Below are 20,138 nucleotides of genomic sequence, written 5' to 3'. Positions count from 1 at the left end.
TTAGGAAAACATAATATATTTACATACATGTATTTACGATGGTTTTAATAATACACTTACCAACTTTATTTTTAGTAAAAACACTTATACACTGTATTTTTAATAAAAAAAAAAACACTATATTTTCACAACACAATTACTTATGTATTCCACACTGAAAAAAACGAACTGATTTTGTCAGTTATTTTTAATGGGATTTTGTCTGGCAGTTCATTGTTTTGCTTGTCACCTGATTCGTAGCCCATGAACTTTCAGTGTTGCCATACCAAACCGTGAGATCATGGGCTCTCTCAGAAAGCGAAGAGAGGAGTTTCGGATCAATTTATCCATGGTTCGAGTCTCAATCACTGCGGCAGTATAGCAAGGCATCATATACCAGGCAAAAATGTTGCAATATAAGTATCAGCTGAGTATCTGCAGAAAAACAACACTGTCGCAATATTGCTGCAGTTATTTGCTTGCCCGAACATCCCAATATCTGAGTGATATGCTAAAATTACGATGTCCCATGCGAGGCAACAGCGAAGTGCAAAGGGTTAATAATTTTTCATAATAATTTCATTTCCTTGAATCAGAACAATGTTAACATTTAAACTAACTTTGTTAACATTTAAACTAATGTCCTAATTTTAATGTTTTCTGTTTACATTGCAATTCAAAAGAATAGAAGTCAGGGTAGTAATCAAGAGAAACATAACAAAATAATACAATTTAAAGAATAAGCATTTAAAACAAATTACAACCACGTAACCAATACCTTCAGTAGAATTTTTGTTATTTCTGTTGCTATGGACTGGTCAGCACTTTTGTGCTGACGGCCTTTTCAAAGAAGTAACCTTGGTCGCTCTAATACAAACGCCCGGAACAACTGTCTTATTATAAAATTCAGAGGTTCTTAAGGACACAAATATGTAGTTGTGCAGCTGCCTCAATAACTGTGCCCTTAAGAACGTGTGTATTTTAATATTTGACAGATGTCGATTGCAGTCTGTTGCGCTCTGTGTTCTGGGCGTGAGGCATGTTCTGTTCTTTCGCTTATAACCCTTTTTTGTGTTGGCGGCCTTCTAAAGCGCTTGAAAATATAAACTTTGTCGATTCAACATCAGCATTTGTGAAAAGAAACGAAATGTTGAGAGTTTGCGTTACTCATCACACGATAATAACATTTGTATTGACGGTATAATCCTCCTTTTTTATTTTTCTGTTTACAAAGTATGGTAACACTTATTTTTTGTTTGGTTGCAACCATTTCTTGTTGTATGAATAAAAGGTTTTCGACGGAAGTTAAATATTGAATTGCTTTGCACTATGTACTACAAAACAAATGTGTAGAACCGAAATAAACCCCAGCCCTAACTATTTAAGTACACGTTCAAAAATTAATAAATAATTTCCTGAATTTTTGCAATCCCTTAAAGACATCGAAAATCCGTTTCAACGTAATTTTACTTTTACAACACTTTTCAATGTTATTTTCACCACAGTCATCAATTCTGACACAATCAGCTGTAGCAGCCAACATCGCTTACTAAATTTATCTTGATGGGAATATCATTCTAAAAACGTATAAAGAACATTTTAATATCATAACAAAAAGGTAAATAGTAAGATAAAGAAATTAAAGTAAAATGTGCACTTTATTTACAACGTACTAATAAATTCAAAAAATTATTTATTTCTCAGTTTAAGCATTTAACAAGTGAATAGAAAACAATTCTTTAAATATATAAACTAATGTGTAGCACATATTGGTGACTATTAGTGACATTTGCGTATATGTAAGTAAAGCTCCAAAAAGCCAATAGTTTGCCGTACCTACACAGCCCAAAAAGATTGAGAATGGATTGGAGGCAGGCGGAGATTTTCGACTTGATATCCATGTACAGAGAGTCTGAGTGTCTATGGAACTGTCTAAATCGTGAATATAAAGACGTGGACTTGAAGAAAAATGCATGGAGGGAAATCGCCAGATTTTTCGGGAGAAAAGTGGAGGATGTAAAGAAGAAAATAAAAAATTTGCGCACTAGTTACGTTATAGAGAAAAAGAAAGTCGAAAGAAAGAAAACCGAATCGGGAGAAACTATGTATGAGCCCCGTTTATTCTACTATGATGAAATGACCTTTTTGGACCCTGTCGTAATTTTACGATTTTTTAATCCTACAGAACAAGTACGTACTCTCATTTTGTTTATGTATGAAATATGTGCCAAATAAAAATATCTTGGATACTTGTTTCTTAAAGATTAAGCGAATTAGTAGCAATTTTGTAATGTTATGATAATTGTATTTACAAAATATTTTGACAAGTTTATTTTTGTTTTTTAAATTTAACAAAAAACTTCCTTTTTTCAGAATGCAGATCCTTTAAGTGAAAAGAAAAAACAGCGTTCTTCAAACGAAAGACATATGATTGAAGAAAAGGTAATTATATTTGTTGTAGATAACTATGAAGATATTTTAAAAGATTTTAAAAATGTGTATTTATTTACCAATAATTTCAGAAAAAGCGCAAACTATTAAATAATTCTCAGACGGAGCGTTCAATTTCGGAGCTTTCTCCTATAGTACGTGATCTTCACTAACTCATTTATATGCCATTCAACTTACCTACAAATATTTTGAATTTCAGAAAAGACTGCGTGAAATAAGCGATGCACATTTAGATAATGAACTACAAGACGAATCAGACGAGGAAGAGCATCTAAGTAAGGCAGATACTTTTTGTGCGATGCTTTGCAGTGAACTTAAATCACTTAGATCGGAAGACATATATGACAATGTGACATCTGAAATTTTTACCATCCTAAGGAATGCGAAAATGGCAGAACGTCAAATCGTGTACCAACCCGAAGAGATTACTAAAGTAGCTAGTAAAACGATGTGAAGGCACGTTTGTTTATGAAGGTGACTTTTTTAAGTCGAGCCTGCACCTGCCCACTATTTGCAAAGTGTTTCATACACTACCACAAAAATAAAATCTAAATTAATATTATATTTGTCTTATATTAAAGAAACTATAGTGTGTAAACACACAACTAACAACTAGCAATCGTTATAAAGTACATATGTATATATACAATTGATCAGCGATTTACACTTGTCCGCCTGTGCGAACTAGTTCTGCAGCTCTTGTTATTGATTCGATATTTTACATGTCCTTTTTTTTCCAAGAAGCTATTCATCTGTCGGAAGCGCCGATATCGGACTACTAAGGAATTTAGCTCCTTACAAACTGACTTCTCAAAATATTAGTTTTGTATGAAATTTTTTTTCTTGACAAGATATCTTCACGAAACTTGGCATAGATTATTCTCCAAAGCAGCTCACATTTTGTTCTTGTTCGTTTGAATTATTTCCTAAATAAAAACTAACCTGGGAATACCTGTGACGTTTTCGTACTTTTAAAACCTGGAAACTAACACAGCGAAACAAGCTTTTATGAAAAAAAACAAACATATTTTACAACACCTGGTATATGGCAAGCGCCCGTACTCAACGCAAAGCTGACGAGTGCGACAAATAAGCGTCAAAACTGTGTTCGCACATTTTCATATTAAATTCCGCAGACAGAGCAGAGTGAAAGTTGACGGAAACCGAGCGAAAAGCACTGACCCTCGCTCAAATAGCGGATATATTACATTTTCAAAAAACTATTGTGTACATATAACGGTGAAATTCAGCGTCGATCGATTTTAGGTATCGCAGAGTGGATCCTAAATTCAGCATTGAATTCTAGGGGAACTTTGATTTCATACTGTTCAGTTCTGCTCTGTTTCTTGTTCGTAACAGCCTCCTTTAACCACAATGGATTTACTTCGAATACCGTTTTATTTTAATGAAGAAATATAAATGGCTGCGATTTAGAATAGCATCCCCGGATTTCGGGGTTAAAATGGGTATGTACGGATAGAGGAGGTCCTCCAGATCAAGAATGTGTATATATATAGTTGCCGCTGACTTATGGTTTTTGAGATATTTGCATTTAAATTTAAAAAAGCAACTATTTAAAATGCGTGTTCCTCCGATTTATAATGCATTTTGCGCTTATATTTTATACTTTTATATCCACCAACACTACACTAATTCGTTTCTAATCTTTTATTTTATATTAAATAGTGCAAAAATAACTTTAATTCCATATCAAACTTTAGTTAAAATCCATTTATTCATAAAATAAGAAAGTGGTTGCAAATAAGCAAAAAATTAGTGTTACCATATTTTGTAATGGAATAAAATTAAAAAAAGAAGGATTATGACGTCATAACTAAATTCATTATCGTGTGATGAGTAAAGGTAAAATCTTTCGGAATTCTCACTATCTTGATAAATCTCGGTGCTGGGTCGGGCAAAAAAACTGAGCACGTCCAGATTTAGTGAAGTGTTAGTGGATATAAAAGTTAAAAATATAACAATAAAATTCATTATAAATGGGAAAACACGCATTTTAAATAGTTGAATTGAACTTTAAATGCAAATATCTCAAAAACCATGCACCTGCGGCAACTATATGTATACATATTCTTGATCTGTAGGACCTCCTCTATCCGCACATACCCATTTTAACCCCGAAATCCGGGGATGCTCTTCTAAAATTTACGCATATAAATAATCAATGGATATTTTATGCGTAAAAGGAAAAGATTACGGGGTGGCAAAATACGGGTGCCTACTACGTCCCAATAAATTAGGAAATTGGAATTAGGATAATTAAATAATAAACGTTTATACAAGAAATAACTGCTTTGCCTATGACTTTTAAAAATTCGGATTACCATTTCAACGTAATTTTACTTTTACAACACTGTTCAATGTTATTTTCACCACAGTCATCAATTCTGACACAATCAGCTGTAGCAGCCAACATCGCTTACTAAGTTTATCTTGATGCGAATATCATTCTAAAAACGTCTAAAGAACATTTTAATATCATAACAAAAAGGAAAATAGTAAGGTAAAAAATTTAAAGTAAAATGTGCACTTTATTTACAACGTACTAATAAATTCAAAAAATTATTTATTTCTCAGTTTAAGCATTTGACAAGTGAATAGAAAACAATTCTTTAAATATAAAAACTAATGTGTAGCATATATTGGTGTCTATTAGTGACATTTCCGTATATGTAAGTAGTGCTCCACAAAGCCATAAGTTTGCCGTACATACAAAACTCCAAGAGATTGAGAATGGATTGGAGGCAGGCGGAAATTTTCGATTTGTTATCCATGTATAGAGAATCTGAGTGCCTATGGAACTGTCTAAACCCTGAATATAAAGACGTGGACTTAAAGAAAAATGCTTGGAGGGAAATCGCTACATTCTTCGGAAGAAAAGTGGAGGATGTAAAGAAGAAAATAAAAAATTTGCGTACTAGTTACGTTTTAGAGAAAAAGAAAGTTGAGAGAAAGAGAGCCGAATCCGGACGGTCGTCGTATGAGCCGCGTTTATTCTACTATGATGAAATGACCTTTTTGGACCCCGTCATAATTTTACGATTTCTTAATCCTACAGAACAAGTACGTACGTTTGTGTTGTATTTAAATTATTAAAGATTAATTGTATATGTATGTCATTTGTTGTTTAATATAATTATTGACAAGTTAATAATTTTTTTAATTTATCGAAGTTTCACAAGAAATTCTTATTTTTTAGAATGGATATCCCTTAAGTGAAATAAATCAAACGAGTTCTACAAACGATGGGCATATGATAGCTGAAAAGGTAATTATATTTGCTGTAGATTACTATGAAGATATTTTAAAAGATTTTAAAAATGTGTATTTATTTACCAATAATTTCAGAAAAAGCGCAAACTCTTCAGTAATTCTCAGACGGAGCGATCACTTTCGGAGCATTCTCCTATAGTACGTGGTCTTCACTAACTCATTTATATGCCATTCAACTTACCTACAAATATTTTTAATTTCAGAAAAGACTGCGTGATATAAGTGATGTGCATTTAGATAATGTACTAGAAGACGAATTAGAAGAGGAAGAGCATTTAAGTAAAGAAGATACATTTTGTGCAATGCTTTCCAGTGAACTTAAATCACTTAAATTCGAAGATATATATGACAATGTGACATCTGAAATTTTTACTATCCTAAGGAATGCCAAAATGGCAGAACGTCAAGTAGTATACCAACCCGAAGAGACTAGAAAAGTAGCTAGTATAAAGATGTGAAAATAGGCCTTTTCTAATTCCTCACAATAAAAGTTACGCCCACGTATCGGAAGAAGGAATTTTGAGCAGCATTTGAGAAATATGCCATTACAACAACAATACTAATATTTTTAAAGTAATTGTAAATATTTCTATTTATATCCATACATATAAAAGAAAGTTGTCAAAATCTCTTGCTCTTTATGTCAAAATTTAATACAACTCACAAATACAAAAATTTTATTTTAAATCATAAGCATTTGTTCAAAAATCATGTTTGTAGGAATCATTTGAATATTTAATTTCTTCAAAAACAAAAAAAAAAATATCAATAAAAACAATAAAAACAAACTCACATCTATATATGTATGTATATAAATGAAAGTTGTTTTAGTTACACCATTTATAACACTTAGAACCAGGGTAAGGATATAGGATACTTTTTATCTCTTTATGTCCAAATTTAATAATCCTCATAAATACAAAAATTATATTTCAAATCATAAGCATTTGTTCAAAATTCATGTTTGTAGAAATCATTTGGATATATGCGTACAATTTCTTCCTATAAAATAATACAATTGCTAAGTATTTCGAATAGTAGAAAAGAACTGCAACCAAATACGCAGTGAAATAGATTACAACTGGCTCAGTAATCAGTCGTTGAGTTGTATTATACCACGTGCACCCGAAAGACTGATGTCATAAACTTTCCAGCCGACTTTTTCGGCTTTTCACGCCTGAGAACCGGTTCATCATGTGCAGTCCACTAGAATGACTGTCGATTGGACTCTAGTGGGAAATGATGGAGCTATATTTCTATTGCCACTCACCGACGCAAAAGTTCGGTTTTATTACGATTAAAGAGCACTCAAACACTTCTTAGAATTAGTAATATATCCATTTACCAAATTCCGCCCCTTCCCACGACAGTCAGGTCTAAGTAGCTGGAACGGACCTGGACCAAGGACAGTCAACTCAGCACCATTTTTTGAAGTTACTTCCGGAATGTTTTCGGCCGCTACAGCAACAACAATCAATTTCGCTTAGATAACCGCTACTACAACAACGACCAATTTCGAATACAGTTTTGCCTCCATAGCTTTTATTTTTTCTTTAGCTATATATCTTAAAGCTAAATCAGATGAGGAATTTGCATTAAATAGGTCTTTTATCTGATCGAGGTCTATGGTAAAGAGGAATAAAACAACAGCAAATGCTAATCAATTTTATGGTTTTTTGGTGTGATGCAAATAAAACTAAGATGAGTTGCGTATACGCTGTGGTGACCTCTTTTTTATATTTTAATCAAAATACAACAATAATAACAGTTCATAACTTATTTAAAAATATGGTGAGTATAACGGTATAAATTTATTCCTTATTTGCAATTAAATTCCCATTCTTCGGCCAACAATGCTCTCTATAAAGTCCGAGTAATGAGTAATTAAACACTTTTGTTATCACGTACAGTTTATGTTTGCAAAATGGCTTTCCTATAATTCCAAAAAGCTGGTATTTAGGGAGCATTTCTTCGTCTACAACAAATATTGGTTCACCTGTGATAATGCATGTTTTTCCTAAGTATTTTGCACATATTTGTGAGGGGTGTAGGTTAGTAGTATTCATGCCAAGACATTCAGAGTCCGCCACAATCTGAACTTTCGTGCCTTTTCTCATGAAGCCTGCACATTTATTACTAATAATTTGCTATTAGATAAAAAATTAAAATCAAAAACACAAAGTGCGTTAACCAACTAACAAAAAAACGTCAGAAACACGGAAGAAAATGGCAGAAAAAAGCTGCATCCAGGCCTTTTTTAAATTGAAAATGGGCGTGGCGTCGCTCACTTATGGACCAAAAAACCATATCTCAGGAACTACTCGACCGATTTAAATGAAATTCGGTATATAATATTTTCTTAGCACCCTGATGACATGTACGAAATATAGGTGAAATCGGTTCACAACCACGCCTTCTTCCAATATAACGCTATTTTGAATTCCATATGATGCCTTCTCTGTATAAATACAATATATACATTAGGAACCAAAATAGAAAAATATGTAAATGACGGATAATGAAATCTCGATTATCATTTTATCATGCGAGAGTATAAAATGTTCGGTGACACCCGAACTTAGCCTTTCCTTACTTGTTTGGCATCACTTTTATGTATTACCCAAACTTTTGCAGCTCTTCTTTTGTTGTTGTATAATAAAAAAAATAAACTAAATGATTACATAACGATTATATAAGCAGCGGCTACGTCCCTCTACTGATTATGGTTCTAGTACGCTCTTGCTTTCCACTTATCACGGAAATGTTTTCATACACAATATACTTGTACATATAAATATGATTAATGACTATATATAAAAGATGCAGAAATTAAATCAGTTTTATTTGTGCCGTGTACACCAAACGACTGGTTTATTTTTTATGAAGAAATCTTCAACAAGTGAAATCATTAAGAATCAAAAAAATTTAATTGGACTTTCTTAAGGTGGTTGGTTGAGTCCTGTTTTGTAATAATATCTGTGTTTACTGGCTGTCGAGGTGTAGTGCTTAGAGGTGCAAAGTGATTCTAAGTGGAAGTGAAAATTTAGTGAAACGAGCGCGTATTTTATAAGCAAGAAGACATAATACTTGTACATATAATTATAAGCGAATATATGTTATGAATATAAAGCGTCCAATATTTGACAATAGTGTAGAAGTCATAGTTGAGGGTTTTCTGCTTCACTTGAACTTGATAGCAGACCCACGAAGTGATATTTTATTCTTCTAGATAGCATTTCAATAGACTGTGCTCCAGACACAAAGTAGTTTCTAATAAAAAGTCTACATATTTTATAGCTGATTTTAAAATATACAACCCTACACTTCTTGGGAAAAGTTCTTACAATATAATATGTATGTCATAATATGTTCATATTAGGTTAGGTTCGGTTATACTGGGCGACCATCACGCAATACATAGACCTTAGTAGTGCCGGATGGAGATTCATCATTCGTATACCGGACGTCACCGCTTTTTCCGAACATTAAGTGCAACTTGATATATATGTTTGATACTTCGTCTAGCCTCTTGAACTCCGAAGCTCCTAAATAATTAAGACCATCTCTAGACAGAGAGAAATTGCATATATTAAAGTATATAGTTTATAATTTTCCAATTGACTTAAACTTATAGAATGGCGAATAAAATCATATTCAGTGGACTCATCGTCGCTCTGCTCCACGTGGCGAGCGCAGAGGAAGCTAACCCCGAGCCTTATATGAATGATGCTCCTTTAACAATATACGTGGATGCCGGGAAGGAAATAGACCAATTTCTTAGCTTAGCGAAATCAATCGACGGAAAGCTAAGTGTTTTAGGGGATACACTGGAAAGGTAAAGGGGACGGTGAAATCAAACTCTTTCTCTCATATTGTACCTAGTCTCAGAAATTTGTTAATAAAATTTTCAGGATGTCAGCGGAAGTCAAAGCAACCGAGGAACGGTGTACTCAAAAAGTATCTGAATTGGAAAGAAAATTTGAAGATTTAATAAACCTGCAGACAAAATGGTGATTAATATTTTACATAAATCTTAAATATATCCAACTTTTTCTATAAGATGCACTATTGAAATTTGTTGTTAATGAAATTTTTAGGATGTTGGTGGAAGTCAAAGCAACCGCGGAGAGGTAAATTATATTTTACTTTAAACTCAAAAATTACGAATTTTTTCTATAAGTTGTTTTTGTTGTTAATGAAATTTTCAGGATGTCGGCGGCAATCAAAGCAACGGAGGAACGGTGTACTCAAAAAGTATCTGAATTGGAAAGAAAATTTGAAGATTTAATAAACCTGCAGACAAACAGGTGAATAATCAGCATTTTCATATATGTACGATATATGTAAGTAATCATAAGTTGTAGAAAACCTCCCTTCAAAAGTTGGTGTAGTGAGAGTTCAAATTTTAATCTGATTTTATTAGTTACATACATTTTCTAAATCTAATTTACACATACAATTATTTTTGTGTGATGGTGTGCACCATATGTAAATATGTATTGTATTTTCATTGTATACTTCAAATACCAAAGCTGGGCTCTTTTTCGATTGCTTAGGTTCACTGTGTATCTTAAGTGCAGCGAAAGCATTTTATCAGCTACTGCTTGTGTGCATTAGTATTTGTTGTATGTATGTTCTGTATTCTGTTCTCTTATGAGTATGTGTGTATTTTATTTCTATAAGACGCAAAGTGCTCGCTTTTTAATTCGTTTCCATCAATATCGAGTAACAAATGGCACATCTCAGATATGTCTTTATATTGCAAATTTATTCAATAATTTTTAATGGTTTTTCTTACATTTTCTATTATTTAATTCTGGTTTTTTAACAATCTATTTACAGTTCAGCAGTTGCCACTCGTCCCAAACGTCCCGCAGAGCTTGGTAAGTTCCAAATTATTTTAAAGGCTCATCAGGAAGTACTTATGTAACTGTATTTGTACATTATTGGATATATGGGCCCAAATAGTTTAACTAACCATTTATGTTGGATTTCAGCATCAACGCGAGTTTAAACTGAAACTAACCTTTTCTTAATTGCTGAAAAATATATCTCTTGCCCTTAGTAATTTGCGGTGCCAAAAAGATACTTTTAGTGCTGAGTTTTTATGTGCTTAAAATTATTTCCAGCTTGCGAGAAAACACATGACTTACGATCAGCTGGAATACACAATAATACTATACCTTACGAAATTCACTTAGTTATCGCTGATGGATATAGGATAAATCATGATGGCGTTTTGATCGAGAAACGTTTTTTATTTATAACTACAAGGCGCGGGTTATTCTTACATTCCAATATCAAAAAACTCGAATTTTTGTTCTCTGATAAGGTAGTATCCAAGAAAATAAAGGTAATTTAAAAAAAATGTTTAAAGAATTGTCGTTGAACTCAACTTAATCTTTTCAGAAAGTACATCCAACACTTGAATACGATAGCCTTGATGCTATTGCTTTGATTGAACTGGATAGTGATGTGCACTACAATTTCTGGTTGTATCCTACTTGTTTATATACTTCAGAATTGAATCCGAAAAGTGGTAAATTTATATTTAAAGTTTTGTTTTTACTTCTTAAAATTGTAACAAGATCGTATGTAGCTCTCATGCATGATGGCAAAACACTGAAGATTGCGGAGGATTCTAATTGCTACAGTCCGTATTCTCAACAGCTGTCCCCTTTTGAAATATGTGTAAATGGCGATTGTGGTTTTAGTGACCTAGTATTCCTTGTAGAGGAGGAAACAACACCTCAGCTGTTCGGATATGTAAATTGCTATGGCGATGATAATTACTATACGGTAGATAAAATGTCTCCTTACTTGGACCTTATAGAGAACATTGTCTGGCCAAACAATGCAAAATGAATTTTGAAAGTAGACAATAAATTTTTATGATTTTACTGACCATATTTATAAATATGTAAATGATATGAGTTATTGTTATTGTGTTAAAAGTGGATCACCATGGCGTATACGCAGCCTCAATTATTTTCGATAGCTAATTAAGACAATCATTACGCTGTTGTTGTACTAGCTTTATCAGCGATGCTAAGTTGATGGACCTTCATCAGAGCCATTGGTATATTTAACACTCAACGTGGATTCTACAAACGACCTGTAATGATATATCTGATGCTGTAGTTACTCTTCATCGGTGATGTCCTTATGTTTTATTTAATTTATTTCACTTTGTATACAAACGACCCAATATGTAGCCTTACCGCCCGATAGCATCGTAGTCACTAAAATAATGTGTTTAACTACAAAAAGTACAACGTCGTTATGTGATTTGATCATTATCACACCCAATTAAGAAAACGAAACCGAAGTACATGCTCTCGCGACTTGGTTTCTTGACGGAGCATTCACTACGTAGATTAACTTTTATATTTTGGGATTTGGCTACCCTAGGGTTGCAATCTGGCAACTCACAATTTTGTCGTAAATTTTGAAATTTTTGATGTTATACATATTCAGCACGTTTTGACCTACGAGCACTATTTGTGTTCATTAAAATTCACTATAATTATAGTTGGATCCCACAACGCTCGTGTCGATTGGTCGTAAGAAATTAAAAAATACAATAGCTGGTCTTTGAAACGTCTGTAAAATTGTGAGAGATAAAGAAGTATAGATATGTATATACGTACTCGTATGTGCCCGAAAGTAAAAATTAGTCGTCCTGCATTCCATCGGTCCTCCCCGCTTTGTTGTTCTTCGGACGGTAATTCGGTAATTGCTATTCGAACTTCCTCATTGGCAATGGAATGTCTGCTACATCGTCATCGATTGGGGAATCCGATTCGCCATTTCCTCGGTTTAAGCTTTAACTGCCATTAAGCACGCTAGAGAAGTGTTCCTTTGATAATTTTAGTATGCTCTGAGCATAAGTCACTACAAGGTATGTTCCAAAGTAAACAGGACTTTTTGAATCTAGCGCCCCCTGGTGGCGCCATCTATATGTCGACTGGTGCGTTAGAATCTGCTATCTTTATCGATTGTCATGACATTTCATTGATTGGAAGTGAAGTTATTGCGTTTTAAGTGTCAGTATGTTTGTGTTATCGGTGCGAAAATGAGCTTCGAACAAAGAGCCAACATTAAATTTTGTTTTAAAATTGGTAAAACTTTTACCGAAACGTTTCAATTGATGAAACAAGTTTATGGTGATGATTGCCTATCCCGTAGCAGAGCGGACGAGTGGTTTTAACGTTTTCAAAGTAGTCGTGAGAACATAAATGACGATCAACATGTGAGCCAATCAAAATCCCTGATCACCGAAAATTCCATGGAAATGGAATTGAACATCTCCAAAACATCGATTTATCGCAATTTGACCGAACATTTGACTGACGACCAAAAATTGCTCAGAATTCAACATTCGAAGGACAATTATTTGACCAAAAATCACATTTTAACCATAAATCACTCCCTGTATTCACCTGACATGACAACGTGCGACTTCTTCCATTTCGGAAAAATGCTTTTGCCCATTAAAGGAAAGCGTTATGCACCGCCTTGAAACCTTCTGTTAGCCGGAGCATCTTTTCGTAGAATTTTCGCGCATTACCGACCAGCTTGCCAAGCTCTTCGTACTCACGCCTTTCGATCTCTCTCTTGTTTGTCTGCAAATGCGTCTCGCTTTCCTTTGAAGCTCTGGGTATCAATCTCATCTCGCACGTGTTGTGATCAATTGTAACGTTGCGAGGTAGGAAGTCTGCTTTCTCTCCAATGCGACACGGCACGCATAATCGTACCAGCTGTTCTTTTGCTTTTTTCGAAAACCTCTGGTTTCAAATGTTAGGACCTCGGAACGTACGCACGTTTAAAACACTAGAGACGTGTCTTTCGTCCATCACAACGTAATCGATCAGGAGACAGCCAGGCAGCTTGATGAATTTTCTTATGTTTGAATCTAGAACTGCAGATAACCATATTTCGGGTCCCGGTGAAGTCGATCAGCCTCAACCCATTTGGGGTTATTTCATCGTAGAGGCTGAACTTACCGACAGTTGGGCCAAAGATACCTTCTTTGCCCACCCTGGCGTTAAAGTCGTACTGAGCGCTCATAGAATTCATATTTGGTCACTTCGCCTTCTCTTCCGACGAGGCGTGAGCACAAACATAATAGTTGTGTTTAAGCCACACAACTTTGTTTGGTGGCCTTCTTATCATGGCGAATAACTGCATTCAAATACACATACATATGTAAACAATGCCTTAAACCGAATAAAAATAAAGTCCACTAAATTTGAGTGTATAGTGTGTTAGATGCACTTAAAAGGGCCCATACACGGGCACACATGTGCGTTCGATCGGTATGTGTGCACATGCGGTTTACTCGTGTATGCGCTTGTTAGCGTACCGATCCATGTTCCCGAAAATGTTTGATTTTTTACGATCGGTTCACGCACATGTGTGTCGTGTATGGCGTTGTATGTGCACAAAACCTCATTTCTCTCGTGTCACCAAACAGTTAAGATCGCGGACGAACAATGGCAAGTGTTAAGGGGGCATCCTGCTTTATGGGCTTCAAAAAATCGATTTTTTTTGAGGATTTTTATGGGAGCGAAAGAAATAATTGATTCATGCGAATTTTCTAGGCTTTATAGTTATATATTTGAACATCTTTCACAAATTTTTTGGATACGAAATCTTTGATATTCTGCCTTTGTGAACAAAAAATTCACAGAGATTAATATTTGTTAATAACTTATCTTCTAGTTAAACTAAGAAAATTCAAAAAAAAAAATTTTTTTTAATTTTACATTTTTTTTTTTAATTAAAAAAAAAGTGGACTTTGACCAAAAAACTTTTACTTTACGTTATGTACTATGCGTTGATATCTGCAGCATTAAATAAAAAGGAATACGCATTTACACATATATTCCTAAATACACATACACATATGTACATATGTATGTATATACTTAGTTAAGATTAATAATTAGAAAATACTTTATATAATAAAAAGCTGGTATTTAGGGAGCATTTCTTCGTCTACAACAAATATTGGTTCACCTGTGATAATGCATGTTTTTCCTAAGTATTTTGCACATATTTGTGAGGGGTGTAGGTTAGTAGTATTCATGCCAAGACATTCAGAGTCCGCCACAATCTGAACTTTCGTGCCTTTTCCTAATTCCTAATAATTTGCTATTAGATAAAAAATTAAAATCAAATTTACCACTTTTTGGATTAAATTCTGAAGTATACAAAGAAGCTGGATACAGGTCGGAGGTATAATTCACCGCATTATCCAGTTCAATCAAACCAATATTATTAAGCAAAGGATTTATTGAGTACTCGGGATGTATATGAGTTGCCTGAAAAGATTGCATGTGTTTAATAATAATTTAAATTTTTTTAATTATCTTTACTTTTTTAGATACTCTCAAATGAGGGGAAAAATTCCGGAATATATTACACCTTATAGAAAGAGGACATATTTAAGCTTAAAGGAAAATATGATTCACCTTTGACTCCACAATTCCTCCATCGCTTTGACTTCTGCCAACAACATAAAAATTTTTTTAAGAACAAATTTCAATAGTACATCTGAGACACAGTACAATCTGAGAGAAAGAGTTTGACTGCGCCGTTCCTTTTACCTTTCCAGTGCAACCTCTAAAACACTTTGCTTTCCGTCGATTGATTTCGCTAAGCTAAGAAATCGATCTATTGTCCTCCCGGCATCCACGTATATTGTTAGTGGCACATCATCCATATAAGGCTCGGGGTTAGCTTCCTCTGCGCTCACCACTTGGAGCAGAGCGACGATGAGTCCTTTTTATAAGAAGCTACTTACACATCACTTATAAAGGGTGATCCATTTCCCTTCTTTTTTAGTGAAGAAACACATAAATTTCAAATTGGGGAATGTTTATTATCCATCGAAAGAACATTCGAATAACACGCGCATTGAAGCGTTATTATTCGCATAGACTTTGGACTTTACATATCTCCACAGGAAAAAGTCTAATGGTGTGATATCACGTGATATTGGTGGACCAGCTCAAAACGTGAAATTATCCGCTCACCGAAGTGTTCTCTCAAAATAATCTGTTGATTGAGGCGATGTGTTGGAATTGGCGCCCTTTTGTTAAAACCAAACGTGGCAGAGATCACAAGCTTCAATTTAAGGCATCAACAAGTCGTTTATCAATGCGCGATAACGGTCGCCATTGATGACTACGTTATCACCCGCATAATTGTTTGAAGAAATATGGACCGATGATTCCACCGACTCACAAGCCGCAACAAACCATTTTTTTCTGGCAGCCTCTCAACTTCAACCTCTTCAACTTGCACTTCGTCCCAAATGCGGCAATTTCGCTTCTTGACATACCCATTGAGCCAAAAATGGGCCTCAACGCTGAACAAAATTTGGCAGAAAACGTCGGATCTTCTTAGAATTTTTGAAAGTCTAAAACGCCAAGTCGTTCTATACGTTAGTCCAAGTTGCTCCAAACGGCGTCGAATCCACTTTCCAAAGTCTTCATGTATCTCAACTATATTTTCTTCACTGTATGCTGGGCGTTGTCTACTCAGTAGAATATTATCTAATAATTAATGCTGGGTATCTAGATGACGGATGCTGTTGCGAACAGTACGCTCAGTAGGCCGATTATGTTGACCATAAGTTGAGCGAAGCTTGCGAAACACATTCTTTGCAGAATTTTCGTAATAAAGTTGAACTATTCTTAGGCGTAAGTCATTCCATGATGAAATGCCAAATAATACTGAGCAAAAATAACATGACAGCTTGACATGACTCACTCGTGATCTGTCGAAAAACGACTTTTGAAAAAATACCTCAACTTGGATCAGCCGTTGATAGCAATTTGGCACACAAAATGAGATAAACTACAAATTTTAAGTCGCCTCTGAACGATGATACACGATTTCTACGAATTGTGATCAGTAGAGAGACTCAATCGCTATTTATGTATCTGTATGTTTGTTCTTATCGCTAAGCCAAACTCAATTGTAAATTTCACGGACAAGTAAAGAAAAACAAAATGCGATTGCTGCCGAATAATGTATACTCTGTCAATGTGCAAGCATCAAATGCAAGGAAATATTTCAAGGTCGTCAACTTTCAAAAACCGGGTTTATCCTACGTCTTTAATATCATGAAAAATTAAGGCAAAGACCCGATATACTCGTATACTGTCTAAAGATAATATACTCAAAAATTACTGATAGAAGCAACATAATCCCCTGTAAAGTTGAATTTATCCTCCATTGTTTTTGAAAATCACTTAATGTATTATGCGGCACCTTTTTTCTTATTGTGCAATGTGAAATTCGGCTGTGTGTTTAATATTTGAGGCCGAGCAAATGTGGGCTTCAAATGGTGATGTTGTTGGAGGTATTCCTAGAGCTTTCTCAACAACTTTCTCAACGCTACCTGAAAGGTCGTAGGCAATAACTTAGCGCTGACAAGTACATACCCTTTTTATCAAATAATCGCGTAACGGTGAATGTGGATGTCTCGTCAATTTCGCTAATAACGATTATAAAAAAATGTTTAAATCAAGTTATAAAAACTTGAGCTTTCCGTTAAACATTTTAATAGAAAAAAAGGATTTACAATTAAACTTTAGGTAAATAGACCGGCGGTGCGTTTCGAACGAACTACCGTTCGTATTAATTTGCGGACGATGAGAGAGAGGTTTCGCGATCACTCATCAATTCCTTATATTCTCTTTTTTTGTCCTTTTTTTTAAAGAATGAGGGGTCAGTTGGGTGATGTTATCGCGGTGACTGTGGTTGTGTGAGTGTTTATGTGTGGTGCTCTCGTGAGTATGTCTGATGTGGATGTGTGTCAGTGTTGTGTGTTGGAGTCAATGTGGTGGATTAGGTTGGTGTGTATGTTAAGAATGGAGGAGTGAGGTTCATTTAGCCAGTTAGAAATACAAAATCTGAGACAAATCCCTTGTTCCATATTTTTATTCATTGTAAAATTCGCAATGTACGACTGAGGTGTACCGAATTAAACACCTGCTGTAAACAAACTGGTTGACAGATCGCGCTCAGTTTTGGCATAGTAATTATGGACAGTTCTACCAACTTAGCAAACTCTTTTTTTTTTTTTTAAATATCATTTACCCGAAGTATTTAATTACAATTTCCGGGTGTTTTTTTTGTACAGTTTTTGCTCAACGTATATCTAATTTAAGGATTTCCACCACTCCTATCGACTTTTCGAACAATGTGACTCGATATTGGAAATGGTAAAATGGTACAAAGCAAAGTAATCTAAATAAACTAAATGATTGCATAACTTTTTTTTAAGTCCATCTTACCGATAAGAGACATATAAGCACCGGCTGTGTCTCTCTACTGATTATAGTTCTGGTACTCTCTTGATTTCCACTTATCACCGAAATACTTTCACGCACAATATACATATAAATATGTTTATGACTAAATATAAGAGATGCAGAAATTAAATCAGTTTTATTTGTGCCGTGTACACCAAACGACTGGTTTATTTTTTATGAAGAAATCTTCAACAAGTGAAATCATTAAGAATCAAAAAAATTTAATTGGACTTTCTTAAGGTGGTTGGTTGAGTCCTGTTTTGTAATAATATCTGTGTTTACTGGCTGTCGAGGTGTAGTGCTTAGAGGTGCAAAGTGATTCTAAGTGGAAGTGAAAATTTAGTGAAACGAGCGCGTATTTTATAAGCAAGAAGACATAATACATCTAATTATAAGCGAATATATGTTATGAATATAAAGCGTCCAATATTTGACAATAGTGTAGAAGTCATAGTTGAGGGTTTTCTGCTTCACTTGAACTTGATAGCAGACCCACGAAGTGATATTTTATTCTTCTAGATAGCATTTCAATAGACTGTGCTCCAGACACAAATTAGCTTCTAATAAAAAGTTTGCATATTTTATAGCTGACTTTAAAATTTAAAACCATGCTATATACTATGTACAGATGTCATAAATGAAAGAAGAACTATTGCATATATTAATTTAGGTTAGGTTATACTGGCCGACTATCACGCCATACATGGACCTTAGTAGTGCCGGATGGAGATTCAGTTTAGTTTTCGAGATACTTAAGACCATCTCTAGACAGAGAGAAATTGCATATATTAAAGTATATAGTTTATAATTTTCCAATTGACTTAAACTTATAGAATGGCGAATAAAATCATATTCAGTGGACTCATCGTCGCTCTGCTCCACGTGGCGAGCACAGAGGAAGCTAACCCCGAGCCTTATATGAATGATGCTCCTTTAACAATATACGTGGATGCCGGGAAGGAAATAGACCAATTTCTTAGCTTAGCGAAATCAATCGACGGAAAGCTAAGTGTTTTAGAGGATACACTGGAAAGGTAAAGGGGACGGTGAAATCAAACTCTTTCTCTCATATTGTACGGTGTCTCAGATATACCATTGAAATTTGTTAATGAAACTTCCAGGATGTCGGCGGAAATCAAAGCAACGGAGGAACGGTGTACCCGAAAGGTGTCTGAATTGGAAAGAAAATTAGAAGATTTAATAAACCTGCAGACAAAAAGGTGAATCACAAGTATTTTCATATATGTATATATAATTTATGATAAGTTGTAGACAACTTTATTTCAAAGGTTGGTGTAGTTCAAATTTTAATCTGATTTTGTTAATTACATACATTTTCTAAATCTTATTGGTGTACTTCAAATACCAAAGCTTGGGTCTTTTACAATTGCTTAGATTCGCTGTGTGTCTTAAGTGCAGCGAAAGCACTTTATCAGCTACTGCTTGTGTGCATTAGTATTTGTTGTATGTATTTATGTTTTGTATTGCCATGCATAAGTGTACAACTCTCTTTTGATATTTTTTTTGATATTTGTGTATTTTATTTTATTTGTGATATGAATCTATTTCTGAGTGCAATTTTTTTAACTATTGAATGAGCATCGTTAATATGTTTGTAAGCTCTTTTGTATGCTCTGAGCAAGAACTAGTAAGACTTTTTAATTTAAATTTCGCATATAATTTTTCTAGGTTGGTATGAGTGTCAGTGATATCTGTGCCAAATGTCAACACATCAAAATATTATAATCATTAGTGTTTATTACACGCTTGTCTTTCTGAAGTGCATAAAGTGAATTCGGATATTCTTACGATGAGTGAAATTATTCAACAAAACAGTTCCATTTGTGTGCGAAACCAAATTTGTGGTGCCGAAACATTCACAATAATGGAAGAGGTCATCGGTGATAATTATTTCTCGCGTGCAAGTGATTTTGATTGGCACAAATTATTCAAAGAGGGACGGCCATCAACATCAGCATCAACTGATGATCAACACGTCAATAAAATAAAGGAATTTGTGCTTGAGAATCGACGATTAACAGTAAGAGATATTACTGGTTGGAATATCGAAAGGATTTAATTCAATTT

General features: G+C 34.4%; 4 protein-coding genes across 10 annotated transcripts in view; all 4 read left to right on the top strand.

The window, feature by feature from the left end:
• The first annotated feature begins 1,440 nt into the window (after positions 1-1,440).
• LOC105228614 (hypothetical protein) lies at positions 1,441-3,383 on the top strand. Its single transcript, XM_011208503.4, has 5 exons — positions 1,441-1,597; positions 1,684-2,169; positions 2,353-2,421; positions 2,502-2,564; positions 2,630-3,383. The coding sequence occupies exons 2-5, from the start codon at positions 1,840-1,842 to the stop codon at positions 2,882-2,884; spliced, it is 717 nt and encodes a 238-aa protein (XP_011206805.2). The 5' UTR covers positions 1,441-1,597; positions 1,684-1,839; the 3' UTR covers positions 2,885-3,383.
• Positions 3,384-4,811: 1,428 nt separating this feature from the next.
• On the top strand, positions 4,812-6,664 carry LOC105228613 (uncharacterized). The gene is made up of 5 exons (XM_011208502.4): positions 4,812-4,951; positions 5,026-5,511; positions 5,648-5,716; positions 5,797-5,859; positions 5,925-6,664. The coding sequence occupies exons 2-5, from the start codon at positions 5,182-5,184 to the stop codon at positions 6,177-6,179; spliced, it is 717 nt and encodes a 238-aa protein (XP_011206804.1). The 5' UTR covers positions 4,812-4,951; positions 5,026-5,181; the 3' UTR covers positions 6,180-6,664.
• A 1,897-nt stretch (positions 6,665-8,561) lies between these two features.
• LOC105228612 (uncharacterized) overlaps positions 8,562-20,138 on the top strand; it is a 41,523-nt gene continuing 29,946 nt past the window's right edge. The window contains exons 1-3 of one of the 7 annotated variants that reach the window (XM_049456692.1): positions 8,562-8,665; positions 18,884-19,084; positions 19,172-19,270. In XM_049456692.1, coding sequence (XP_049312649.1) covers positions 18,885-19,084; positions 19,172-19,270 — 299 coding nt within the window. In that variant the 5' untranslated portion in view covers positions 8,562-8,665; position 18,884. Of the gene's footprint in view, positions 8,669-18,147; positions 18,359-18,883; positions 19,085-19,171; positions 19,271-20,138 lie in introns of those variants that run through there. The other 6 variants (XM_049456693.1, XM_049456690.1, XM_049456689.1 and 3 more) reach the window with 6 other exon arrangements.
• On the top strand, positions 8,593-11,693 carry LOC105228634 (uncharacterized). The gene is made up of 7 exons (XM_049454870.1): positions 8,593-8,733; positions 9,356-9,556; positions 9,930-10,028; positions 10,564-10,604; positions 10,851-11,074; positions 11,131-11,260; positions 11,321-11,693. Exons 2-7 carry the CDS (start codon positions 9,357-9,359, stop codon positions 11,584-11,586), a joined length of 960 nt encoding a protein of 319 aa, XP_049310827.1. The 5' UTR covers positions 8,593-8,733; position 9,356; the 3' UTR covers positions 11,587-11,693.

The sequence above is a fragment of the Bactrocera dorsalis genome, chromosome 4, assembly GCF_023373825.1.
Source record: "Bactrocera dorsalis isolate Fly_Bdor chromosome 4, ASM2337382v1, whole genome shotgun sequence".
NCBI classification, from domain to species: Eukaryota; Metazoa; Arthropoda; class Insecta; order Diptera; family Tephritidae; genus Bactrocera; species Bactrocera dorsalis.
The sequence above is the reverse complement of the archived record's forward strand: the minus strand, read 5'-3'. Positions and strand labels throughout refer to the sequence as shown.

Bases quoted from the DNA above. Each gene is read 5' to 3' on its own strand.
- LOC105228614 (XM_011208503.4), top strand. From the start codon at position 1,840: ATGGATTGGAGGCAGGCGGAGATTTTCGACTTGATATCCATGTACAGA. The intron at 2,422-2,501 runs GTAATTATATTT...CAATAATTTCAG, and splicing joins GACATATGATTGAAGAAAAG to AAAAAGCGCAAACTATTAAA. The intron at 2,565-2,629 runs GTACGTGATCTT...TTTGAATTTCAG, and splicing joins TTTCGGAGCTTTCTCCTATA to AAAAGACTGCGTGAAATAAG.
- LOC105228613 (XM_011208502.4), top strand. From the start codon at position 5,182: ATGGATTGGAGGCAGGCGGAAATTTTCGATTTGTTATCCATGTATAGA. The intron at 5,512-5,647 runs GTACGTACGTTT...CTTATTTTTTAG, and splicing joins TTCTTAATCCTACAGAACAA to AATGGATATCCCTTAAGTGA. The intron at 5,860-5,924 runs GTACGTGGTCTT...TTTTAATTTCAG, and splicing joins TTTCGGAGCATTCTCCTATA to AAAAGACTGCGTGATATAAG.
- LOC105228634 (XM_049454870.1), top strand. From the start codon at position 9,357: ATGGCGAATAAAATCATATTCAGTGGACTCATCGTCGCTCTGCTCCAC. The intron at 9,557-9,929 runs GTAAAGGGGACG...TGAAATTTTCAG, and splicing joins TTAGGGGATACACTGGAAAG to GATGTCGGCGGCAATCAAAG. The intron at 10,029-10,563 runs GTGAATAATCAG...ATCTATTTACAG, and splicing joins ATAAACCTGCAGACAAACAG to TTCAGCAGTTGCCACTCGTC.